The 25,437-nt window shown below is 47.6% G+C and overlaps 1 protein-coding gene across 2 annotated transcripts; it reads left to right on the top strand.

Moving 5' to 3' along the window:
• The first annotated feature begins 3,571 nt into the window (after nucleotides 1–3,571).
• Nucleotides 3,572–25,203, top strand: LOC139410628 (transducin-like enhancer protein 1). 2 transcript variants are annotated; one of them, XM_071155969.1, is made up of 20 exons: nucleotides 3,572–4,241; nucleotides 4,587–4,687; nucleotides 5,208–5,271; nucleotides 5,763–5,807; nucleotides 10,069–10,131; nucleotides 10,257–10,361; nucleotides 12,075–12,261; nucleotides 12,538–12,554; nucleotides 15,139–15,255; nucleotides 15,479–15,532; nucleotides 16,172–16,324; nucleotides 16,507–16,645; nucleotides 17,112–17,293; nucleotides 17,500–17,576; nucleotides 17,702–17,951; nucleotides 18,109–18,356; nucleotides 22,286–22,433; nucleotides 23,153–23,303; nucleotides 24,236–24,312; nucleotides 24,459–25,203. In XM_071155969.1, the coding sequence occupies exons 1-20, from the start codon at nucleotides 4,218–4,220 to the stop codon at nucleotides 24,564–24,566; spliced, it is 2,310 nt and encodes a 769-aa protein (XP_071012070.1). In that variant the 5' UTR covers nucleotides 3,572–4,217; the 3' UTR covers nucleotides 24,567–25,203. The 2 variants fall into 2 exon arrangements, with proteins under 2 accessions (XP_071012070.1, XP_071012069.1); XM_071155968.1 differs by having other exon boundaries at nucleotides 17,094–17,293.
• Nucleotides 25,204–25,437: the final 234 nt, after the last annotated feature.

The raw sequence follows: 25,437 nt of genomic DNA, 5'->3' as shown, positions 1-25,437 counted from the left end.
TTCCGGGCCCTCCTGTGAAATGTAATAGCCCTACTCGTGATTGGGCTGCTGTGTCCCAGTGTGATCTTGGTGTCAGTCTGCTGGTGTCTCTGGTGGTGGATATACTCATGCCTCAGTGCTGTTCCCAGGTCAGCGGCAGGCAGACAGACAGGTAGACAGACAGGCTGGCAGGTAGGTAGGTGGGTAGGCAGGAAGAAAGGTAGGCAGGCAGGCAGGAAGACAGACAGAGACAGAGAGAGAGACAGCGAGAGAGACAGAGAGAGAGACAGAGAGACAGACAGACAGACAGACAGACAGACAGACAGACAGACAGACAGACAGACAGAGACACAGAGGGACAGAGAGAGACACAGAGAGACACAGAGAGAGACACAGAGAGACACAGAGAGAGAGAGGGGAGAGAGAGAGAGAGAGAGAGAGAGAGAGAGAGAGATACATATAAATTAAAATGATGCCCTTGGTTGTACATTAAGACATCAAGACAGACAGGAATTGGGCCTTTTCAGTTTCACTGTGTGTACAAACACAATGCATTAAGGGGCCCTAAGGGAAATGAGTGCAATACAATAAGGTAACATCTATCACAAATATTATCAAAACTATTGAAATTCTAATCTCAGTATTCACAAATGAATAACACCATCCCGACGAATGTCCACCGTCATGCCTGAGTGACTACACCATGAAGCCAAGGGAAACAAACGACTGGCTTCATAGAACAGCTCAACCGAAAACCTCAAGCAAATTTCCATTGTTGACACACCTCAGGACCATAAATCCCTCGCAGCCCCCTCCCCTCCCCCATTGTGGTGAGTGGCTAGAATGGGATCACTCCATGTAACCTCCCACACAAAGGTGCTTGTTCAACCATTATCTGTGAGAGCCTCTTCTCATCACTAAGCAGGGACTGACCTGGCCACCGTTGAAATATCCACTTCTCCTGTCTCTCTTGTTCTTTATAAAAGCCCAGTCATTTGTTTAGCCACCAAATCACAAATGAATGAACATTTGCAAAGCAAATGGGGGCTTGTTTGCTGGTTATATCTGTCATTCAAAACAGGTGTTAAAGGGATAGTTCACATAAATAACAAAATGACATATTGGTTTCCTCACCCTGCAGGCAGTCTATGGACAAGGTATGACAGCAATCGATGCTTTGGTTTAGTTTCCCTGGCACTGTTTCTACATGCTAACGTTTCAGCATTCGTGGCACAATTTTTTTTGCATCATGTTCAAAAACATATATAAGTGACTTGGTTGAGTTTCACACTCAATTTTAGATACTTTCAGATGATTTGGACATGATGTGTGAAAAATTACAATATCAGTCCCATGACTTGAATGGGATTTGTGCCACAAATGTTAAAAAGGGAAACTAAACCAAAGCATGGATTGCTGTCATACCTTGTCCATAGACTGCTTGCAGGCTAAGGAACCCAACGTGTCATTTGGGGTAAACTGTCCCTTTAATGGAGTGCATCTCCACTACAAACTAATGTAGTACAGAGAAATGGTGATTTGCGAGGGAAATTAGGTGACACTGTGATCATTTGTCAATATCTACCCTGTCTTTCAAAATACAGAAAGACCAAACATTGTTGGAAACATCGGTCTTCAAAGCAGTCGGGGTTTCCTGGAACACACCTTCCTATCTACTCTGATGGAATCAACATATTGTGCACACAGGATTGGATTGTAGGGGTAGTATGTCATTTACTTACGTCACTTACAACAAGCATACGTATTCAGCCGTATCTACATATAATATATACGTATTTAGCCGTATCTACATATAATATATACGTATTCAGGCATATCTACGTATAACATCTACATATTTAGACGTATCTAGACAAATGTGTGGCAGAGCACGTCATCTAGTATACTTAATAGCTCGTTAAAGTCTACCCAGAACACCCAATCCCCTAATATACTCACTACTCACTCAATACTATCAGCTTGCCAAATCTTGCCAATCTACAAGCATCAATGAGAAAACCATCACATATTCTATGGTTGAATGCCTTAAAGAAGAAGATGAATTACATATTGTAAGGCTCATCCCACCTGTTTTATGACAAGTCACGCATTGGGTACAGACATGCAGCATTCAATCATATGTCTATCATGGCACAGTATCTTTGACCTTGACGCTGTTCAATATCCTGTACTATTCTATATGATTCTATGTAGAATGGATATTTTATACTATCTACAGACCTGATATTCAAGGAATAATGATGATAGGAGAGCTTAGCTGCTTAAGTGGAGACTGTAGTAGGGAGCAGACTGCAAGGTTCTGTCTGGTTCCTGGTTCCTGATTGGTTTATGTGAGGGCTCTGGGGTGCAGGAATAAATGGCAGCGTTCTATTAAGATGGCCCGGATTGAACCAGCCTATGGCCCGTCACGTGACTGGGTGAAGCCGGTGAGGGAGGAGAGCTCTACTCAAATCTAACAAGAATCTGAGGCGCTCGGTTATGTTGTCAACAAGGCGGCATGAGCCATTGTTCAGAAACATACATCTCTTTTCCACAAAATATGTTCAAATTTTCAAACTAGTTTTCATTGGGAAGGCAGATAAAGCGTTTTTAGCAAAAACAATCAATTTTGCATGTGAAGACACAGAATTCACATCTAAGGAGGTTGGTGGCACCTTAATTGGGGAGAACGAGCTCGTGGTAATGACTGGAACGGAATCGGTGGAATGGTATCAAATACATCCAACACATCCATGTGTTTGATGCCAATCCATCCGCTCTGTTCCAGCCATTATTATGAGCCGTCCTCCCCTCAGCAACCTCCACTGATCCACATGTTAATCTACGTCCCTTTTTCACCATTGGCTATAACGGGACAGCTAGCTGATGCCCGGGATGCATCCCGCTTTCAAAACGAATGCAATCACTTTTTATCCGGTGCAAACTACGCCTACCCGGGTGCCCGGCTAGCTTAATAGAATTCCCTCAATTCTCCTGGAGCTCAGGCTGGTAGTGAACCTGCTACATCTCCACATCATCGTCCACCAGACTATGTGATGGAAAGGTCACACTGGGTCACGTGTATCTCTCTTATGGACCCAGATGAGCCAGAGGTCAGGGCAGGTCACGGCACTCTTGTAGCCTAGCACAGGACAGGACGCCATGGGTTCCCATGCTGAACCTACAGGATAACTTGGAACTATTTTAAGACATAACTATAGCAGGGGAGAAGGCAGTGATACAAAATATCTTTAATAAAATAGTTTATTTGTGCATGTGTGTGCGCCTTTAAGGACCTCTGATGTCGCCACGTTACTTTGATTGACAGCTGAGATCTGTCACTCTCCAGTACACTAGCCGCCTTGTGTTCTACTCCTCGCTAAACCTATCCATCACTCGGATTGGCTGGTGTCTGTGTAGCTCAAAATAATCGACAGACTTGAATGCATTTAGAGGAAATCTAGTGGTGGAGTCTACATATTGCGTCATTATCCCACGTGGAACGACAATCCCTATTGGTCCGTGTACATTTTCGGGGGCAGTTCCTTTTCTGGTTAGCTGGGGGAGTGTGAAACCGCGTGAGAAAGTTGCCATTGGGGTAAAGCGAGGCTTGACGCTACATTGTTGCGCTGATAGTGGGAGTTATTATCAAAACTAACAACATTTTCTCCTTACGAAACCTTTCTTTAGACTGGAAAATACTTCAATCTTACGTTTCATCGAGTACAGGCTATTACTCGGATAACGAATAGTAATTTATGTTGAGCATTCACCACAAGCTACCACGGCAAGTCAAGTTACAATTAACTTATGTGGATTTGTTCTAGTAGCCTACGCTTCTTCCCTGAGCGCGTTATGGTCTTGGCTCCGTTGACTACAACTGGAGTTTCGGCTATTCGGATATTTCTGCGTGGACAGGATCACACAGCCTACAACAGAGGAAGACCACTCTTGATGTTTTCCTCTGGATGACCGTATCCCTTGTTTTTACGGTTGATACATGGTCGTATGCTGGAGTAAAGAAATAGTATTCTTCCGCGCATCAGTCGCCGGGGCACCGCTGTTGAGGAGTTGACTGGAGATCTAGGAGGACAAACGGTCGGACGTTCTGTGTCATTTTACGGCCAGTCTCGGAAGGACCTAGGATGCATTTATCGTAAGGTGGAGCATCCCCACACCAGTCCCTATTTTGATACCAGACGTTTTTTTAGGAAGAGGACGTCTGCGGAGGTAGAACGATGTTCCCCCAGGGTCGACACCCGGTAAGGTTGGCCAGTGAAACGCATCCCCCATCCGCAGGTTCTCTGCACTCATTTGTCATGTCGAACCATTCTGTATACCGGCGATGGCGGGTCGGTCCCGGATGTCGGGCGAAGCCCCTTTGTTTGTCTTTGGCTTAGAGGCTGTCAGCCTGTAACAGTTCTGTAATGAGTTTAACATGATGCACTCTCAGTAATTGGGGCTAGGCGCACATCGCACTTGGCAGCGCACATCGCACTTGGATGCTGTATTGCTGTTTGTAATTCACTGCTAATTAGCCTACATCTATGATGCAGAAACAAACGGTCAGGTATTGAGTGATGTGGCTTTTTATTTTATTTTGATAGACGCCCCACCAGGCCCCGGGCCAACCATTCAAATTCACCATTCCAGAGTCACTGGACCGCATCAAAGAGGAGTTCCAGTTCCTCCAAGCCCAGTACCACAGGTGAGTGGCTGTTCACACACAACCCACCCCCACACACAACCCACCCACCCATATACCCTCCGAGGCCAGTGTCACACTTTTTGTGCTCAGACTGTGGTAGGTCTAAGCCATGCTGATGTGCTTAAGCCAGAGGGTAGAGTCGAGGTCAGATTTTCATAAATCACCTCTTATTTTCCCCATGTGTGCAACTGTGCATGTTGCCATATGTGGGACTGGGGAGGGGGAGAGGAGAGCGATGAAGTGCCCTGCATGATAACAGTAGCAGGCAGTAGGCTAGACTGCTGCTATCATAGCCATATGACCTAGAATGTCTTAATGGCCTATGCAGCAGGTAAACAAATATTGGTCCTGCATGATTCCAAGAGGTTTTCCAGACCATGCCGCTCTGCCCTATAGACCACGTTAGATATGTTTATCTGAACTACATTTGGAATGTCTTCTGGGTATGTGTTCAGGATTGGTGGTGGTGGTGGCTATGCGGCGTCCTGTTTTATTTTGATAGTGTCTCTGTCCTCGGCAGTTTGAAACTGGAGTGTGAGAAGCTGGCCAGTGAGAAGACAGAGATGCAGAGGCACTATGTTATGGTGAGTCCAATCAGCACACACATTCTAGATGTTAACGCACTATCACTGTCTGGATTGATACTATCGCCACATTGCAAGCATACTGTCAATGTTAATTTTTTGCTTACACACACAAACAGGCCTACGCACACACATTGATTTCCACTACATTAGCTCTATCTATATCTACATTCTGAGGTTTTGTCCTTTTTGCATTTTAGTTGTTTAGCAGATGCCGTTATCCAAAGTGACTTACATTTAGTGCATTCATCTTAAGATAGCTTGGTGAGACAACCACATATCACAGTCATAGCAAGTACATTTTCCCTCAAAGTAGCTATCAGCTGGGTCAGTGCTAGTAGGAAAAGACAAGTGGTGTTAGGGTGGGGAGACTGACTGAGATGCCTTCCGATACTCTTTGAAAAGGTAAAGCTGTTAACTAGCCCTCTCTTTGAGATAGAGGAAAGGGAAGTAAACTGTCAGCCTAATGATTACAACTCTGTCATCCACAGTACTATGAAATGTCTTATGGGCTGAACATTGAAATGCATAAACAGGTAAGCCTTGCTCACACTCGCTCTTACTATTTCCTATAGTGTGTGTGTGTGTGTTCACGCAGAAAATGGGCTTTTAGCCTGCCAGGATAGGTGTGTGTGTGTGTGTGTGTGTGTGTGTGAGGGTTTATCAGTGATGGATGGTGCTCTGTTTCTCTCAAGTTAGTCCTGGTGGTACGAGCTCAGAGGCAGGATGAATTACTCTGTTGATTGATTGGTACTGTCTGGGGGAGTAGCCTGTTTTATTGCATTGAAGAGGCTGGGCTGGGGAGGGCATAGGAATCAATCACAGAGTCCTTTATCGAGAAAATGCAGAGGAGCACTCTTCCTCAATACACACACAGGCTTGCCCCACAGGAACAGAGCACTCTGGCTCACAGCATTTACCAGTAATTACCACAGAAATCGATTGGTCAGGACAGAGGAAATTGGAGGTGGAATAGCCTGGGTGGTTTGCTGAGGAAGGATTATGTGTGGTCTCGCTCTGTGTCGCTCGCTGTCCCTGTCTCTCGCTGTCTGTCTCTCGTTGACTCGCTGTCTGTCTCTCGTTGTCTCGCTGTCTGTCTCTCGTTGTCTCGCTGTCAGTCTGTCTCTCTCGCTGTCTGTCTCTGTCTCTCTCTTGCTGTCTGTCTCTCGGTGTCTGATAGTAATGCATGCCTCCTATTGTGGGGAAGATGTCATTTCTGCTCATTGTCTCAGTAGAGGGTGGTATTGTGAGTGCTGTATCCCTGCCCCTGCCACACTGTAGCCAGTTGCTCTGGCCACACCAGCCCCAGGCCTGCCTCCCCTCTGTCTGCACCGCTGCCTGATTGAATGAAGTTGGAGGAGAGTGGAGTGCAGACCCATTCTCCTGCTGCTCATATTAGGGTATTGGGGCTGAATTCCAAACCTATCCTTAACCCCTACACCTACCCACTTTATGTAGACCTGAACGTCTTTATTCAGGTTTAATATAGCAGTATGGTATTAGGCCTAGCTCCATCTTGCCCTCTGATAGGCTAGAGGGAAGTTTAGCCTATCCAGCCCTCAGGTGTAGTATAGATCCAGAAGTGCCTTTGGGTTCAGGGTAGATCTGGAATTCAACATGTCCTCCTAGTTCATGTAGGGCTCTCTCTCTCTGCCACCTGGCAGGCCCTCTGACCTATGGCCCTCGTCACTGATATACTAGCTGATGACTCGACAACTTGCCATGATTTCGATGTGTGATTCGTTGTCACCTACCACCATAGTTGAACACACTGGTTATTGTTCTGAATCAGAGCGGAAGTCTGCTCCATGACCAAAGGCCATCTTTTCGTTATAAGCCCCTGGCATGTGTGAACCTCCACGCTGTCTGTCTCCTGGGGTTGGGTTGGGTAAGAAATGGGTGAGGTGAGGGACTTTTATTGGCCCATTGATTTTCTGGCTCCTCTGACCCACTTGGGCCTCAGGCTCTGGGTCGCGCAATGATTCCCTTAACCGTTCCTTAATGAATCCCTGTTAATGCTCTCCTGTGGGTTTAGTGCCCAAAGTGTCTTGGAACTCAGCCTATTCCCGGCCTGCAGCACCTATCTGCCGGCTAAGAATACCACTCAGAGATGGTGCTTCGCTTCTGGGAAAGCACAGTGGGAGAAGCAGGTCTTTTCTTGGCTTACAGGTATATTCCAGGAGCTAGGCAGGTGTATTCTAGGCCAGCTGCTGTGGTTCTAGGAGCTAGGCAGGTGTATTCTAGGCCAGCTGCTGTGGTTCTAGGAGCTAGGCAGGTGTATTCTAGGCCAGCTGCTGTTATTCTAGGAGCTAGGCAGGTGTATTCTAGGCCAGCTGCTGTGGTTCTAGGAGCCAGGCAGGTGTATTCTATGCCAGCTGCTGTGGTTCTAGGAGCTAGGCAGGTGTATTCTAGGCCAGCTGCTGTGGTTCTAGGAGCTAGGCAGGTGTATTCTAGGCCAGCTGCTGTGGTTCTAGGAGCTAGGCAGGTGTATTCTAGGCCAGCTGCTATGGTTCTACGAGCTAGGCAGGTGTATTCTAGGCCAGCTGCTGTGGTTCTAGGAGCAAGGCAGGTGTATTATTGGCCAGCTGCTGCTGTTCTAGGAGCAAGGCAGGTGTATTCTAGGCCAGCTGCTGTGGTTCTAGGAGCTAGGCAGGTGTATTCTAGGCCAGCTGCTGTGGTTCTAGGAGCTAGGCAGGTATATTCTAGGTCAGCTGCTGTGGTTCTAGGAGCTAGGCAGGTGTATTCTAGGCCAGCTGCTGTGGTTCTAGGAGCTAGGCAGGTGTATTCTAGGCCAGCTGCTGTGGTTCTAGGAGCTAGTCAGGTGTATTCTAGGGCAGCTGCTGTGGTTCTAGGAGCTAGGCAGGTGTATTCTAGGCCAGCTGCTGTGGTTCTAGGAGCTAGGCAGGTGTATTCTAGGCCAGCTGCTGTGGTTCTACGAGCTCAGCAGCAGACAGAAGCAGGTGTGCTAACGGGAAACCGGTGAGGCTGGCTCTTTCTAGGGTGTGTCACAAAGGCTGGGCTGCTAAAAGATTGGCTGGAGGATCTTTTCTGATAATGTAGCCAGCATCTGATATCACAGAGATCTGTATGTATCAAGCGTCTGATCTAGGTCAGCACTCCTGCTCTGAGAAGCTCAATACATACGGCCCATGGGCCCTGACTCCATTTCTCACTTGTTTTTCAAAAGAAAATGGGATGTGTTTGTGTGTGTCTGTCTGTCTGTCTGCGAGTGTGTGTTTGTGTGTGTGTGTGTGTGTGTGTGTGTAATGTCCTATTACTGCGTTCGAAGGCTCCTCTAATTCCCCCTGTACCCTGACCCGCCTCAGATCAATTTGATTGGACGATATGTAATTTGAGCTGCGTCATCTGATTTGCAGCCTCCGTGGGGGTATAGGGTATCCAGCCAATCGCAGTCACCTCCGGGGGGCCGGATGCCCAGCCATGGATATGAGTGGGACGAAATTAAATTAGGAGTGATGAGATTATCTTAAAGCACCGATGGGAATAGGAGCAAGGCAGAGGGTGAAACTTAATCTAAGGCTGACATGATAGCAAGGCAGGAGCCTCGGTATGATTCATTGCTGTGTGTGTGTGTATGGTGCGTGTGTTTTCTGAGAACTGTGGCAGGCAGCAAGCTGTTAACTAGCCCTCTCTCCAGTGAATTGTTTATGGAGTCACTCATACCCATATTGACTGTTTAATTTTTTAAAAATGTTCCTTTATTTAACTTGGTAAGTCTCATTGAGATAAAGACCTGGACCAATACAGCGTTGATCCTATATCTTGACAGATGGCGGCAGTTGGTCCTGAAAGCAGTTAGACATGTCTGGCTATCCTTCAGGACATCTCCAGCATCACATGCACACTAGGGTTTACCGATATTTGGTCAGACCTCTTCTACCCTATGCTACTCCTAATATATGATATCCGATATAATCGTTTTACAATGTTAATTACTAGATAATTCAAATGTTAGTTTTTATTTCCGAAATAATTGTCACATTCTCATTACTATGATCTCGCCACCATTTCCTGGTTGATAAAACTTCAGTTTGTGACAAAACAAGCAAGTATAGTGTAGAGAATCATTGTACCATCTAAACTGCTGTGAGAGAAGATTTCCATAACCAAAAATATTGTATTTTCAGCTGTTTGAAGCTGGTGTACAAAACCGAAAGTAAAAGACGCAAAAACAAAACTTAAGAACAGGTAGCACAGAAATAGCGCATATAGAACAGATCTACTGCATCTTAGACTTGCTTTCAATGAGAATGACAGATCTATAACTCACATTCCTATATGAATTTGGTTGGGTCGCCCAAAAAGTTACATATTGCAGCTTTTAAATCATCTTAGTATATGACTATTAATTTAGACTTTTATTTTCAACATATTACAGCCTAACTGATAAAACTGCACAGTTTTGGTATTTGTAAAGTTCAAATTGTCTTAACCCTCTCAATAAATGTTCAATGTTTAATATTACAATATTTAGTCATATATAGGATATCGGGTGCAGTTGTAGTATTCACTAGGTGTATTCACTAGGAACCAATGGGGAGGGATATACCTGAATTAATCCATTAAGAAACTCTCGATTTCATAACTGTTTTGCTACGCTGTGCACTGATGAATAAACCCCAGCTGGAGTTGACCTGCACATGGCTGTGTGAATACAAGGGGGAATGTTTTTATGTCCGACGGCCCCTAGGCACTGCTGGATGTATCTTCTAAGCTGTGATGGTCACTGCACTATCCATACTGATCCATCCATCCTCTCTCTACTCCATCCAACAGACAGAGATTGCCAAGAGGCTCAACACCATCTGTGCACAAGTCATCCCCTTCCTCTCACAGGAGGTAAGTGTGTGTGTGTGTGTGTGTGTGTGTGTGTGTGTGTGTGTGTGTGCATATATATGTTGTCAGTACATTTTGTGTAGTATGCCCAGGATATTACGTGTGTAACGCTGTGTGTGCCCACGCAGCACCAGCAGCAGGTGGTCCAGGCGGTAGAGAGAGCCAAGCAGGTCACCATGGCTGAACTCAACGCCATCATTGGGGTACGGGGACTTCCCGGCCTACCATCCACTGTAAATACACTCTACTGCAACTTCCTGTGTGTGTACTGTAAGAGTGTGTGTATGTGTGTATGTGTGGCTATTAGTGAAATGTCGACATGTCTGTGACAGTTCTTTACCGGGATATTCTGCTGCTGTGTTTGGTAACCATAACAACATGCATATTTTTATTTTTTATTTTATTTAACCTTTATTTAACTAGGCAAGTCAGTTAAGAACAAATTCTTATTTCCAATGACGGCCTACACCGGCAAAACCCGGACGACGCTGGGCCAATTGTGCCCCGCCCTATGGTACCCGGAATCCAGGTTGTGATACAGCCTGTATTCGAACCAGGGTGTCTGTAGTGACACCTCTAGCACTGAGATGCTTTGCCTTAGACCAATGCGCCACTCGGGAGCCCAGCAGCGTAGCTGCTGCTGTGTTTGGTAACCATAGCAACATGCGTAGCTGCTGCTGTGTTTGGTAACCATAGCAACATGCGTAGCTGCTGCTGTGTTTGGTAACCATAACAACATGCGTAGCTGCTGTGTGTTGGCTGTTTGGATTTTCTCAACGGTTCTGTGAGGCTTTGGAAGAGGGGGGAGGCTGAGGTGGTGGGGGAGGTGGGTTTGATGGCTGTGGTGGGGGTGGCGGTTGCCATTTGAGTCTTAATTGCAGGATTCCAGTGTGTATAAAGTGGGTTTGAGAGTCTGGTCCCCCCCACCAAGCTGTCAGTCACCGTGTTTGTGTGTGTTAAATGAGTGTAATGAAGCAAGGACACCCTCACCCCTCCCTCCACAGCTCACCCTAACACCCCCTGACACACAGGCTCCCCCCGCCTCCACCAATACTTCCCCTCCATTTACTCTCACCAGTGGGGGGGAGGTGTGTGTGTTTGCATGTGTGTGAGCGAGCGCTCCTTGCCATGCTGTTTTGGCACATGGAACAAGGGCTCGGTGGTATGTGTGTGTTTGGCGGGCAAGCCCAGGGATTAGCGCTGTGAAAGAGTAGGTATGGGGTTAGAGTGCTGTGGCGTCTCTCTCCTGTGGTTCTGAGGAGGGGGGTGGGGGGGTGTGGCTTAGTCAATTAGAGATAAAGAGAAGGGTTGACCTTCACCACCGCCCCTCCCCCACTCTCCCGCCGAGACCCTCCCTCCCCCTCCCCCCACGGCAAATCTCCGAGGTTTGATTCCTGCGGCTACTGTCTGAAGACGCAATAATGATGTTTTGGAACACAAAGGCATTTCACGCTCAGACGAGCGCCTGATTTGGTGTGAAAGAGACCGAGACCTGACAGCTAAACGCCCCCAATCCACCAGAGCCCTCCTCTCCTCCCCACCCTCCCTCCCTCCCTGGCCCGCAGGCAGCAGCTGGGGCTCTCCAACCCCCTCCTCCCTTCCTCTTCAAGCTCTGGGCTGTGATCCCAGCTGTCAGTATTGTTCTCTCTCTGTGTGTGTGTGTGTGTGTGTGTGTGTGTGTGTGTGTGTGTGTGTGTGTGTGTAGAAATATAGTGTGTGTTGAAGGGAGAGGATTATGGCTCTGCCATTATTTGTAAGAAGGCCACATCGTAGAAAGCTGCTCTGGATGAAACACAGAAGGATCATGAATTCCTCTAGGTTTTCACATTGATCACTCTGCTCCATCAGTGTGTTAATGGCTTGTTCTATTGATTGACACACTTTCAAGTGGATTGGGGAGTATTGATTGATTTATAAATTAGTAATTGATTTCCTCTCTCCTGTAGCAGCAGCACCTGTCCCACGCGCACAGCTCCCATGTCCCCCTCACACCCCATCCCGCGGGGCTCCACCCGGCCCATTTGGGGGGAGGAGCCAGCCTGCTCGCCCTGTCCAGTGCCCTGGTGGTGCCGCCACCCCACCTGGCCAGCAAAGAGGACAGGAAACACCCAGTGGAGGCCGAGCACCTGAGAGGTGAGACCCACCCGGCCTTGTTGCTGGGCCTGCATCTGAGGAGGAGTCTGTCTGGCTCGCCCACGTAGCCAGACAGAGGGAGGAGAACGGACTGGACTGTGTTATCATTGGGTTTGTTAATAATAAATATACTGAAAACAACAAGTGCACGGCTCTGGATTCTAATTATTTTATTTTTCTCTCTGTTTCTTTTTGTGTGTTTTCCATGCCTCCCTCGTGTGCGCCCTGGTGTCCTCGACACCTTGATGCTGTGTGTCATCGTTGCTATGGGAACAGAGAGAGAGCCAGGCACAGTAAGTACTTCCTGTTACCTATGGCTGCAGCCTTGGCAAGCGCAAGTTAAATACCTGAAATGACGCGTCATACCTAGATGATATATGAGAGTCAACTAGTCCTGAAATAAAGCATCATACCCCTTCTAGATGATATGATGAGAGTCAACTAGTCCTGAAATAAAGCATCATATCCCTCCTAGATGATATATGAGAGTCAACTAGTCCTGAAATAAAGCGTCATACCCCTCCTAGATGATATGAGTTAACTAGTCCTGAAATAAAGCATCATACCCCTTCTAGATGATATATGAGAGTCAACTAGTCCTGAAATAAAGCATCATACCCCTCCTAGATGATATATGAGAGTCAACTAGTCCTGAAATAAAGCATCATACCCCTTCTAGATGATATATGAGAGTCAACTAGTCCTGAAATAAAGCATCATACCCCTTCTAGATGATATATGAGAGTCAACTAGTCCTGAAATAAAGCATCATACCCCTCCTAGATGATATGATAGGAGAGAGTCAACTAGTCCTGAAATAAAGCATCATACCCCTCCTAGATGATATGATAGGAGAGAGTCAACTAGTCCTGAAATAAAGCATCATACCCCTCCTAGATGATATGATAGGAGAGAGTCAACTAGTCCTGAAATAAAGCATCATACCCCTCCTAGATGATATGATAGGAGAGAGAGTCAACTAGTCCCTGGTTGCTAGGGGACCTGATGCTACTTTGCAACACAAAGTACAAGCCATCTAGTTTCCCCCTTAGCACTTTTGATGTTAACCCCTGCTAATCATTCCTTAAGCCCACTCACTATCTTTCACTCACACAGACACAGCTCTGTGCCACCCACCATCCTTGCTTTGATTCACCTCCCTTTCTCCCATTCTCATGTCAAACTGGCCTTCATTTAGAAATGCATCCATGGCCTTTAAGTATGTGTGTTTTCTGAGGTTAACATCATGGCAGGGTGGGAGGGGGCTGGGGTGTTAGGCTGCCTGTCGTTACTGGATCTGCCCTGGACTGTTTGGCGCTCTCTCCAAATGAGGGCATTAGCAGAGCCCTCATACACGCACATACACAGACGTGCACACACACACAATGACAGGAGCTCTCGCCCTCCACTGCCCGGCATTGTTTTGTGCATTAAACACCTCAGTGAGCAGATTGCCCCCCCCCCCCCCCCCCCCCCACACACACACACACACTCTGCTGATCCTGCGCTTAAAGGGCCTCATTGTGTTTAATACGGCTGCCGGTCGGGGGGGGGGGGGGGGCGTCATGACCTGAGAGACAGTGGGGAAATTGCTTGTGTTTTGTGGGTCAGCGCTCTGCTTTCTAAAGCCTTTAAATAATGTTCCCCTGGGAGGGAGACTTTGAAGGAACCTTTGGCTGGGGGCTAAGAGGGAGAGGCAGGGGGAGGAAGAGGGGAGGAGGCCCCTTGCCCTGCCTGTCTATTGGGGCTCTCTCTCTCTCTCTGTGTGTGTGTGTGTGCTCTGCTGCTCCTGGATGCACATTTCATTGACAGCGTCAGGCCTAAATGGACTCCAACATGATGGGCTAATCCACACACAATGGAATCTGTTAGCCAGGGTAGGAGGGGAGGGGTTGTGGAAGTGAATCTCACACACACACACACACACACTGCCCTTTAGCTACAGCAGTAATAGCTGGACAGGGCCAGGAGAGGGAGCACTGATAAAGCGTCAGAACTCCTCTAATCAGCGTCTTCTCTGCCATGTGTCAGCCCACCACCCCCTCCTTGACGTGAGGGTTTTGACTGAAGACTGACAGACAGCCACACCTGTCCCTGGCCTGGAGGGTGTAGGTGCTGTAGTGCAGGGCTCTGAGACACCCTCCTGTTGGTTTTCACTCCAACCCAGTTCCTGGAGAGAGACCCTCCTGTTGGTTTTCACTCCAACCCGGTTCCTGGAGAGAGACCCTCCTGTTGGTTTTCACTCCAACCCGGTTCCTGGAGAGAGACCCTCCTGTTGGTTTTCACTCCAACCCGGTTCCTGGAGAGAGACCCTCCTGTTGGTTTTCACTCCAACCCGGTTCCTGGAGAGAGACCCTCCTGTTGGTTTTCACTCCAACCCGGTTCCTGGAGAGACACCCTCCTGTTGGTTTTCACTCCAACCCGGTTCCTGGAGAGAGACCATCCTGTTGGTTTTCACTCCAACCCGGTTCCTGGAGAGACACCCTCCTGTTGGTTTTCACTCCAACCCGGTTCCTGGAGAGAGACCATCCTGTTGGTTTTCACTCCAACCCGGTTCCTGGAGAGACACCCTCCTGTTGGTTTTCACTCCAACCCGGTTCCTGGAGAGAGACCATCCTGTTGGTTTTCACTCCAACCCGGTTCCTGGAGAGAGACAAAAACAACCTACAGGACGGTCTCTCCATCCAGGAACCGGGTTGGAGTGAAAACCAACAGGATGGTTGGTCTCTCTCCGGGAACCGGGTTGGAGAACCTTGATGCTGATTTCCCCACGAATGTTAGGTTAGCATTGGGATGAAGGGAAGCTGATCTGTACCTAGGGCAGTGGCCTGTAGAATGTCATGTCTCATCCCTTCCTCCTCCTCCTGTCTTTGGCAGAGTAATACCCTGCTGGTTGCTGACAGTTTGCGTAACTCAGACAAGCGGCGCAACGGACCAGAATTTGCCAACGACACCAAGAAGAGAAAAGTGGAGGACAAGGACTCCAGTCATTATGTAAGCAGCAGCTGTGAGGGTGATACGTGTTAAATCAAATTGTCACATGTGCCGAATACAACATGTGAAATGCTTACATACAAGCCCTTAACCAACAGTGCAGTTCAAGAAGAGTTGAGAAAATATTTACCAAATAAACTAAAGTAAAAAAAATACTAAAAAGTAACACAATAAAATAATGTGTGTGTGTGTGCGGTGACTGAGACCCTGTTTGTCCCCACAGGATAGTGATGGAGAGAAGAGTGATGACAACCTGGTGGTGGATGTCTCCAATGAGGTAACGTGTGTGTCTTTCTGACGTGTACATGCCTGTCTGAATGTTCTGTTAGGCCTCGCTAGATGGCTCAAAGATAGATGTATGTCATATGGGCCCTGGTCAAAAGTAGTGCACTATATAGGGATTAGGGTGCCAGCCTGGTCTAAAGTAGTGCACTATATAGGGATTAGGGTGCCAGCCTGGTCTAAAGTAGTGCACTATATAGGGATTAGGGTGCCAGCCTGGTCTAAAATAGTGCACTATATAGGGATTAGGGTGCCAGCCTGGTCTAAAGTAGTGCACTATATAGGGATTAGGGTGCCAGCCTGGTCTAAAGTAGTGCACTATATAGGGATTAGGGTGCCAGCCTGGTCTAAAGTAGTGCACTATATAGGGATTAGGGTGCCAGCCTGGTCTAAAGTAGTGCACTATATAGGGATTAGGGTGCCAGCCTGGTCTAAAGTAGTGCACTATATAGGGATTAGGGTACCAGCCTGGTCTAAAGTAGTGCACTATATAGGGATTAGGGTGCCAGCCTGGTCTAAAGTAGTGCACTATATAGGACATGGGGTGCTCTTTAGGACGCAGAATATTATTCCACATGGGGGGGGGGAAGTGGGGCACTGAGTGAGTCACTGTGTGAATGAACCCCCCCTCCAGGACCCTGCCTCCCCACATGGTACGCGCCTACCATCCCCCAGGGAGAACGGGCTGGACAAGACACGCCTCCTGAAGAAGGACCCCTCCTGTAGCCCTGCCTCCACAGCCTCATCTGCAAGCTCCTCCTCCCTCAAGTCCAAAGAGATGGGAATGGTGGGTGTAGCCAAAGCCCTCAATACACCTAACCCAATTCTGTCTAAACAAGACTTAAACTCTGGATCACAGAAACACACAACTGACCTTCAGCAGAATATCTCAGCTCTGTCTTTCTCTCGTTATCGGTCTCTGTCTGTCATGTGATATCTCGGTAATGAATGCCTCTGTTTCCATGGCAGCGTGATAAGCCGGGTACGCCTGGGCTGAAGTCGAGCACACCTACTCCCAGAGGAGACTCCACCCCCGGGCCCAGCGCCACTCCCAGTCTCCGGCCAAGCCTTGTCAAGCCCCCCTCCATGGAGCTACCTCACCCACCTAGTAAGATGATAAAAAGTCACACCTTTTGAATTGACCTCGTGCCATTTCCAAGCCTTCCTAACAGCCTTCAAGGCGGCAGGTAGCCTAGCATTAAGAGGGTTGGGCCAGTATCTGTAAGGTCACTTGGGGTTTCGAATCCCCAAGTCTGTGCACTTGAGCGAAGCACTTAACCCTAGTTGTCGCTCTGGAGAAGAACGTCTGCTAAATTAATAAAATGGTGCATGGATATTACAGGCCACCTACTATTATACGTTGGTTTTTGTTAGGGATTCTACACTCAAACTCTTTTGGTATTTATATCATTAGTCCTTTAATACAATCCCCAAAAACTGCATTTCAGCAGTCACGTTTTGAAGAGAGCTCTTTCAGTACAAAGCAAAACAGTTGATGTGTTTTGGCATCATATGAATACGACTGAATACAGTTCCATTAACCCATCTGACAACAGCTCTTGTGTACCCCTTAGCTGCTGGTCTGCGGACCCCGCTGGCGGTGCCTGGGTCGTACCCCGGGCCTTTCGGAATGCTGCCCCACGCCACCATGAACGGGGAGCTGGCGGGCGCCGCCTACGCCGGCCTCCACAACATGTCCCCTCAGATGAGTGCTGCAGCTGCTGCCGCCGTGGCCGCATACGGACGCTCCCCTATGGTGGGTGTGTGCTTGTGTGTTCGCTTATTCATTCCATCCCAGTCCCATAATATGTGCTCATTGCATGTCTAAACGGCTAAGTGTCTGTGTTTATGTAGGACCCAAATACGCTGTCAACTGACCTCATTTCTTGTGTGTGCGCTCGCGTGCGCCCCCATGGATCTTTGAGTGTGTACTCATCCCTCTCTCTCTGTGTTCTCCCTCAGGTGGGCTTTGACCCTCATTCTCACATGAGAGTGCCTGGAATGCCCCCCAGCTTATCAGGCATCCCTGGAGGCAAACCGTGAGTGTGTGTGTGCGGAGACAGTGACCACTGTCCCAATACTTTTGGTGCTCACTGTATCTCAAATGTATTCCATGCCTCAAGTCCACCTTCCCTCTTCCTCCTCCAACTCGTCCTCCTCTCAGGGCCTACTCTTTCCACGTTAGCGCCGATGGACAGATGCAGCCGGTGCCCTTCCCTCCGGACGCCCTAGTGGGCCCGGGCATCCCACGCCATGCTCGCCAGATCAACACTCTGAGCCACGGCGAGGTGGTGTGTGCCGTCACCATCAGTAATCCCACGCGCCACGTCTACACGGGCGGCAAAGGCTGCGTCAAGGTCTGGGACATCAGTCACCCTGGCAACAAGAGTCCCGTGTCCCAACTGGACTGCCTGGTGAGTGCTACACAAATATACACGCTTTTATCCAAAATCACCCAGTTGACGCATGTATTGAGTAGTGTCATGCTTATTTACAGAGAGATCTTTAAAAACACACATACCTTCATAGTTTGTGTATTAGAGACCAAAAATAAGTGTGTGTGTGTGCCAGAACCGAGACAACTACATCCGCTCGTGCCGGCTGCTCCCCGACGGCCGGACGCTCATCGTGGGGGGCGAGGCTAGCACGCTGTCAATCTGGGACCTGGCCACGCCCACCCCACGCATCAAGGCGGAGCTGACCTCCTCTGCCCCCGCCTGCTACGCGCTGGCCATCTCCCCCGACTCCAAGGTTTGCTTCTCCTGCTGCAGCGACGGGAACATCGCTGTCTGGGACCTGCACAACCAGACCCTGGTTAGGTAAGGAACACTGGGAGGAGAATACATGGCCAGTTGGTAATAGGTAGAACTGAATAGCCTTTACTAAGCATAGGTCCAGCGTCAGCTAATGTATTATCCCCCTACTGTGGTAGGTAAGATTGGGGTAGGGTGATCTGTTCCTAGATGTGTGGTTAAGGGCAACTTCTTTCTTTGAGTGAATACACATACATTTTTGTACAGGTAACTGCGAAAATAAAGGGAACACCAACATAAAGTCTCTTAATAGGGTGTCCAAGGTAGAGGTTGACACGAGTGAAAATTCAGTCTTGTACTGTCCTCATTCCGTAATAGTCCTATAACCACGGAACTTTCCGGTCCCATCCCATGCTAATTTTTACATTCATAACTTCCTCCCTTAGCTGTTTGTCTGTCTGTCCCCTGCTCTGCATGTGAGTAGCTGTAGCAACTGCTCCGTTTGGCTGCTGCTCATGAGACTGTAGCCTGTCGTACACACACAGAGGATGACAAACACGTCAGCCAGTTGAACTCATGGATATGGACATGTGTAATTGCTCAGCAAAGACAACTCGATCAAATTTAGCTAAAACATTGCGCTTTCGTTTTAACGGCTCTGTTAGTGATGGGTCCTTGGCTGCAACATGATGTTAGAATTACTCTCTTACTGCCTTGTTCAGGGTCAGAACAACAGATTTTTACCTTGTCAGCTTGGGGATTCAATCGATCAACCTTTCGGTTACTAGTCCAACACTCTAACCACTAGGCTACCTGCCGACTTTCGTTGACATCTGAGGTAAAATAGTAGTCACTGTTTACACCAGTCTCAACGTCAACAGTGAAGAGGCGACTCCGGGATGCTGGCCTTCTAGGCAGAGTTCCTCTGTCCAGTGTCGGTCTTCTTTTGCCCATCTTCATATTTTATTTTTATTGGCCAGTCTGAGATATGTATTTTTCTTTGCAACTCTGCCTAGAAGGCCAGCATCCCGGAGTCGCCTCTTCACTGTTGATGTTGAGACTGGTGTTTTGCTGGTACTATTTAATGAAGCTGCCAGTTGAGGACTTGTGAGGCATCTGTTTCTCAAGCTAGACACTCTAATGTACTTGTCCTCTTGCTCAGTTGTGCAACGGGGCCTCCCACTCTATCTATTCTGGTTAGGGCCATTTGGCGCTGTTCTGTGAAGGGAGTAGTACACAGCTTTGTACGAAATCTTCAGTTTCTTGGAAATTTCTTTCATGGAATAGCCTTAACTTCTCAGAACAAGAATAGACTGATGAGTTTCAGAAGAAAGTGCTTTGTTTCTGGCCATTTTGAGCCTGTAATTGAACCCACAAATACTGATGCTTCAGAGATACTCAGTTAGTTTAAAGAAGGCCAGTTTTATTGCTTCTTTAATCACCACAAAAGTTTTCAGCTGTGCTAACATAATTGCAAAAGGGTTTTCTAATGATCAATTAACCTTTTAAAATTATAAACTTGGATTAGCTAACACAACGTGCCATTGGAACACAGGAGTGATGGTTGCTGATAATGGGCCTCTGTACGCCTATGTAGATATTCTATACTTTTGAACGGTAGTGTACATTACCCTAGTGTTTCATTTTCTATACATTACCCTGGCGTGTCCCATTCCAGACATTACCCTGGCATTCCAGACATTACCCTGGCGTGTCCCATTCTAGACATTACCCTGGCATTCCAGACATTACCCTGGCGTGTCCCATTCCAGACATTACCCTGGCATTCCCGACATTACCCTGGCGTGTACCATTCCCGACATTGCCCTGCCATTCCAGACATTACCCTGGCGTGTCCCATTCCCGACATTGCCCTGGCATTCCCGACATTACCCTGGCGTGTCCCATTCCCAACATTGCCCTGGCATTCCCGACATTACCCTGGCATGTCCCATTCCCGACATTTCCCTGGCATTCCCGACATTGCCCTGGCATTCCCGACATTACCCTGGCATGTCCCATTCCCGACATTGCCCTGGCATTCCCGACATTACCCTGGCATGTCCCATTCCCGACATTGCCCTGGCATTCCCGACATTACCCTGGCGTGTCCCATTCCCGACATTACCCTGGCGTGTCCCATTCCTGACATTGCCCTGGCATTCCAGACATTACCCTGGCGTGTCCCATTCCAGACATTGCCCTGGCATTCCAGACATTACCCTGGCGTGTCCCATTCCCGACATTGCCCTGGCATTCCAGACATTGCCCTGGCGTGTCCCATTCCAGACATTGCCCTGGCATTCCCGACATTACCCTGGCATGTCCCATTCCCGCCATTGCCCTGGCATTCCAGACATTGCCCTGGCGTGTCCCATTCCAGACATTGCCCTGGTATTCCAGACATTACCCTGGCGTGTCCCATTCCAGACATTGCCCTGGCATTCCAGACATTGCCCTGGCGTGTCCCATTCCAGACATTGCCCTGGCATTCCAGACATTGCCCTGGCATGTCCCATTCCAGACATTGCCCTGGCATTCCAGACATTGCCCTTGCGTGTCCCATTCCAGACATTGCCCTGGCATTCCAGACATTGCCCTGGCGTGTCCCATTCCAGACATTGCCCTGGCGTGTCCCATTCCAGACATTGCCCTGGCATTCCAGACATTGCCCTGGCGTGTCCCATTCCAGACATTGCTCTGGCGTGTCCTTTATTTTGGCAGTTACTTGTATATGTTCATGTATTACCTCTGAGTGTACAGTGTAGTTACATGTGTGCTTGAGCTGGTCGTATATCATGTGTGTGTATTTGAGCATGTTCTGAATTTATATAATATATATCCTTTATGCTGACGTTTTCATCTAAAGAGACTGAATCATGAGTACATATGGGTGTGGGCCCAGCGGGAATTGAACCTACAAACCTTGTTGTTGCAAGCGCTATGCTCTACCAACTGGGCCACACAGGACCATGTACAGTTAAGTAATAAGGCCCGAGGAGATGTGATATATGGCCAATATATCATGGCTAAGGGCTGTTCTTAGGCACGACGCAACACCCGGACACAGCCCTTACACGGAACCCAAACCGGCTGAGCGCGTGCGCCATCGTGCATAAATTTATTTTGCCCCCCCCCCCCTTCCCCCCCACACCAAACGCGATCACGACACGCAGGTTAAAATATCAAAACAAACTCTGAACCAATTACATTAATTTGGGGACAGGTCGAAAAGCATTAAACATGTATGGTAATTTAGCTAGCTAGCTTGCACATGCTAGCTAATTTTTTCCATTTAGCTAGCTTGCTGTTGCTAGCTAATTTGTCCTGGGATGTAAACATTGAGTTGTTATTTTACCTGAAATGCACAAGGTCCTCTACTCTGCCAATTAATCCACACACAAAACGGTCAACCGAATCGTTTCTAGTCATCTCTCCTCCTTCCAGGCTTTTTCATCTTTGAACTTATATGGTGATTGGCATCTAAACTTTCATAGTATTACCACGACACTCTGAAAAACAGTTTGTCTTTCAATCACCCACGTGGGTATAACCAATGAGGAGATGGCACGTGGGTACCTGCTTCTATAAACCAATGAGGAGATGGGAGAAGCAGGACTTGCAGCGTGATCTACGTCAGAAATAGGAATGACTTCTATTTTAGCTCTTGGCAACGCAGATGCTCCTTGGCGCACGCTAGCAGTGTGGGTGCAATAATTGAATAACATGGATTTCTAAATGTATTTTGCAATGCTCGCACACGCGACGTGTCCTGTCTGGTCAGCATGTTAGCCGTGGTATATTGTCCATATATTACAAACCCCCGAGGAGCCTTATTGCTATTATAAACTGGTTACCAATGTCGTTAGAGCAGTAAAACGAAATGTTTTGTCATACCTGTGGTATACGGTCTAATATACCATGGCTGTCAGCCAATCAGCATTCAGGGCTTGACCCAGTTTATAATATTTGATAACGTGTGTTGTCCAACACAGGCAGTTCCAGGGTCACACAGACGGAGCCAGCTGTATTGACATCTCCAATGATGGGACCAAGCTGTGGACAGGGGGGCTGGACAACACCGTCCGATCCTGGGACCTGAGGGAGGGACGCCAGCTGCAGCAGCACGACTTCACCTCACAGGTACACACAGACACACACACACCCGAGAAACACAACTCACGACTTGAAACTGCAGGTTGACGCACACCCTGCACACATACAGGCATCTCACATCACTGGTGATGAAGGATCTCATGCACTTTGGTTGCAGCTCACTGTCACCTTGCAACGGTGTATTCTTAAGGACCTTCTTGTGTAACAGGAGAATCCAGAATAATGCAGGACTGATCACCTATCACATGCCCAGAACAATTTTTATTTTTTTATTTTACCTTTATTTAACTAGGCAAGTCAGTTAAGAACAAATTCTTATTTTCAATGCCGGCCTAGGAAAAGTGGGTTAACTGCCTGTTCAGGGGCAGAACGACAGATTTGTACCTTGTCAGTTCCTTTTGGTTACTAGTCCAACGCTCTAACCACTAGGCTACCCTGCCGCCCCCACAATATAGTGTATTAACAGGTTTGGCGTGGAACAGGATGATATTAGCTTGATACCTGAGGAGTGAATTGTAAAGGCGAAAAGACTAGGCTTCTTGTTGTGGCAGCTGAGGCAGTCCTGTTAATTCACACATTATATACAGGACATTAGCCACAGCTGTGTGCTAGCAGAGATGCTATTGAAACAACAAGGTGATACTTTACTTTTAATAGCGCAAACTGCAATCAGTGATTACCCACCTAGTTGTTGTTTTACCACTTCATCAGTGACACACACACACTCTGCCCTTCTCTCTCTCCAGATCTTCTCCCTGGGGTACTGTCCGACGGGAGAGTGGCTGGCGGTGGGGATGGAGAGCAGTAATGTAGAGGTGCTCCATGTCACCAAGCCAGACAAGTACCAGCTGCACCTCCACGAGAGCTGTGTGCTCTCACTCCAGTTTGCCTCATGTGGTAAGACCATGTCTCCAGTTCTGTGTATGACTGATGTCCTCGAGGTCTGTATGACTGATGTCCTCAAGGTCTGTATGACTGACGTCCTCGAGGTCTGTGTATGACTGACGTCCTCGAGGTCTGTGTATGACTGACGTCCTCGGGGTCTGTGTATGACTGACGTCCTCTGGGTCTGTGTATGACTGACGTCCTCTGGGTCTGTGTATGACTGACGTCCTCTGGGTCTGTGTATGACTGACGTCCTCGGGGTCTGTGTATGACTGACGTCCTCGGGGTCTGTGTATGACTGACGTCCTCGGGGTCTGTGTATGACTGACGTCCTCTGGGTCTGTGTATGACTGTATGACTTCTTGTTAGCTGTGTACAGTAACTTAATGACAGATCCACTTGTGTCTCCCTGTATCCTGTTTTTATTTTATTTTTTAAACTAGGCAAGTCAATTAAGAGCAAATTCTTATTTACAATGACGGCCTAGGACCAATGTGTTAACTGCCTTGTTCAGGGGCAGAACAACAGATTTTACCTTGTTAGCTCAGGGATTCGATCTAGCAACCTTTCGGTTACTAGTCCAACGCTCTAACCACATGCCGGGTAAAATCTTCGCTTTCGATCTGTGGTTTTATTTTCCATTTTGAACTGTGATGTATTAATCTTCCTGTTTTATACAAGTATTCTGTTGAACTTTTCTTCTCCACATTCTGACCTGATATCTGACCTCTGGTGATATCTGACCTCTGGTGATATCTGACCGTGCCATAGCCTTACATTCTGTTTCCATGTGTCCTCATATACAGTAGCTCTAATCCTGACTTGATGTGATTATAAGCCCTCTACTCTGAGTACTCTGTATTGGCCCCTACAGTATTAGCTGTCATAGCTTTATGTGATTCCTAAAGCGCTCTCTCTCTCTGCCTCGCTCTCTCTGCCACCAGGTAAATGGTTTGTGAGCACAGGGAAGGATAACCTGCTGAACGCGTGGAGGACACCGTACGGAGCCAGTATATTCCAGGTACACACACCTGTCTGTTCTCGCCAATCGGCCTACCTACCGATGTTTTTTTGATCTTGTGTCAAGGCTGGGTGTTAAGCTTTCACTAATCTTTGCCTCTATTACCCCCCCCCCCCCCCCTTCTACCTCTCTCTCCTCTTCTGTAGTCGAAGGAGTCTTCGTCGGTGCTAAGCTGTGACATCTCAGTCGATGATAAGTACATAGTTACAGGTTCTGGAGATAAGAAGGCCACTGTCTATGAAGTCATCTACTAGACTGCACTAGTGAGTGGATCGGCCACTGACAAACCAAAGTGGCTTTTTACTGTCCTACATCTGACCCTGGGTCAGGGAATCCTAAAGAACATTCTATATACGTGACCTTTCTACTGTCCTACAGCTGACCCTGGGTCAGGATATCCTACAGGACATTCTATATTCATTACCATGGGCAGAGCCCCCAGAACAATGACTGATGGAAATGCGGAACGAAACCTCAAATATGCCGAATTAACAGCATTGACGTTTTTATTTTGACAGACGAAGAATGTGAATGGCCTGGTGACCTCTACCCTTTGTGACCCCTAAACTCTGACCCTAGCCTGCTTTTCTGCCAGACATGAGCCCCCACACTGACTCTTCACCCTAGTACCGTGTCCCATCCTACATGTCTGCTATCGTGTGATTAGTTCAGTTTAATTCTCTTTGTATTTTTATCGGTTGAGCGTTTGTAAAAAAGTGTATATATTTCTTTTCTTACAGTAAATGCTTTAGAAATAACAGAAATGTTTGCTATGTCTTTTACATGGAGAATAATCTAACCAGGAAAAAACACTAAATGGTCTTAATGCTAGCTAATATAAATCTAAAGAAATTACTAGACAATAAATGTTATTTTTTTTCTTCGAACAAACGTCTTTTCTCTGGCTTCCAAAGTAGTGAACTGTATCGGTAAGGTCATGGCCTCCAACAGGTCATATATTCAGACTGCATAGTCTAGTTCAGGGGTCTTCAACCTTTTCTTGCCTAGGCACCCCCTCTCAGGCAAACCGGTGACCCAGGGACCCCCATCATACATTAGCAAAAACATTTTTATTAAATTTGTCTTATCAGGTGAATGATAATGGCAAGTTGAAGTCATCAACAT

This window comes from Oncorhynchus clarkii, chromosome 6, assembly GCF_045791955.1.
Source record: "Oncorhynchus clarkii lewisi isolate Uvic-CL-2024 chromosome 6, UVic_Ocla_1.0, whole genome shotgun sequence".
Classification (NCBI taxonomy): domain Eukaryota; kingdom Metazoa; phylum Chordata; class Actinopteri; order Salmoniformes; family Salmonidae; genus Oncorhynchus; species Oncorhynchus clarkii.
Note: the sequence above shows the minus strand (reverse complement) of the source record. Positions and strands in the feature narration are given on the sequence as shown.

Coding starts and splice junctions, on each gene's coding strand:
- LOC139410628 (XM_071155968.1), top strand. CDS start 4,218: ATGTTCCCCCAGGGTCGACACCCG. Junction 4,688..5,207: donor CTCCAAGCCCAGTACCACAG/GTGAGTGGCTGT, acceptor TGTCCTCGGCAG/TTTGAAACTGGAGTGTGAGA. Junction 18,357..22,285: donor CACAACCAGACCCTGGTTAG/GTAAGGAACACT, acceptor TGTCCAACACAG/GCAGTTCCAGGGTCACACAG.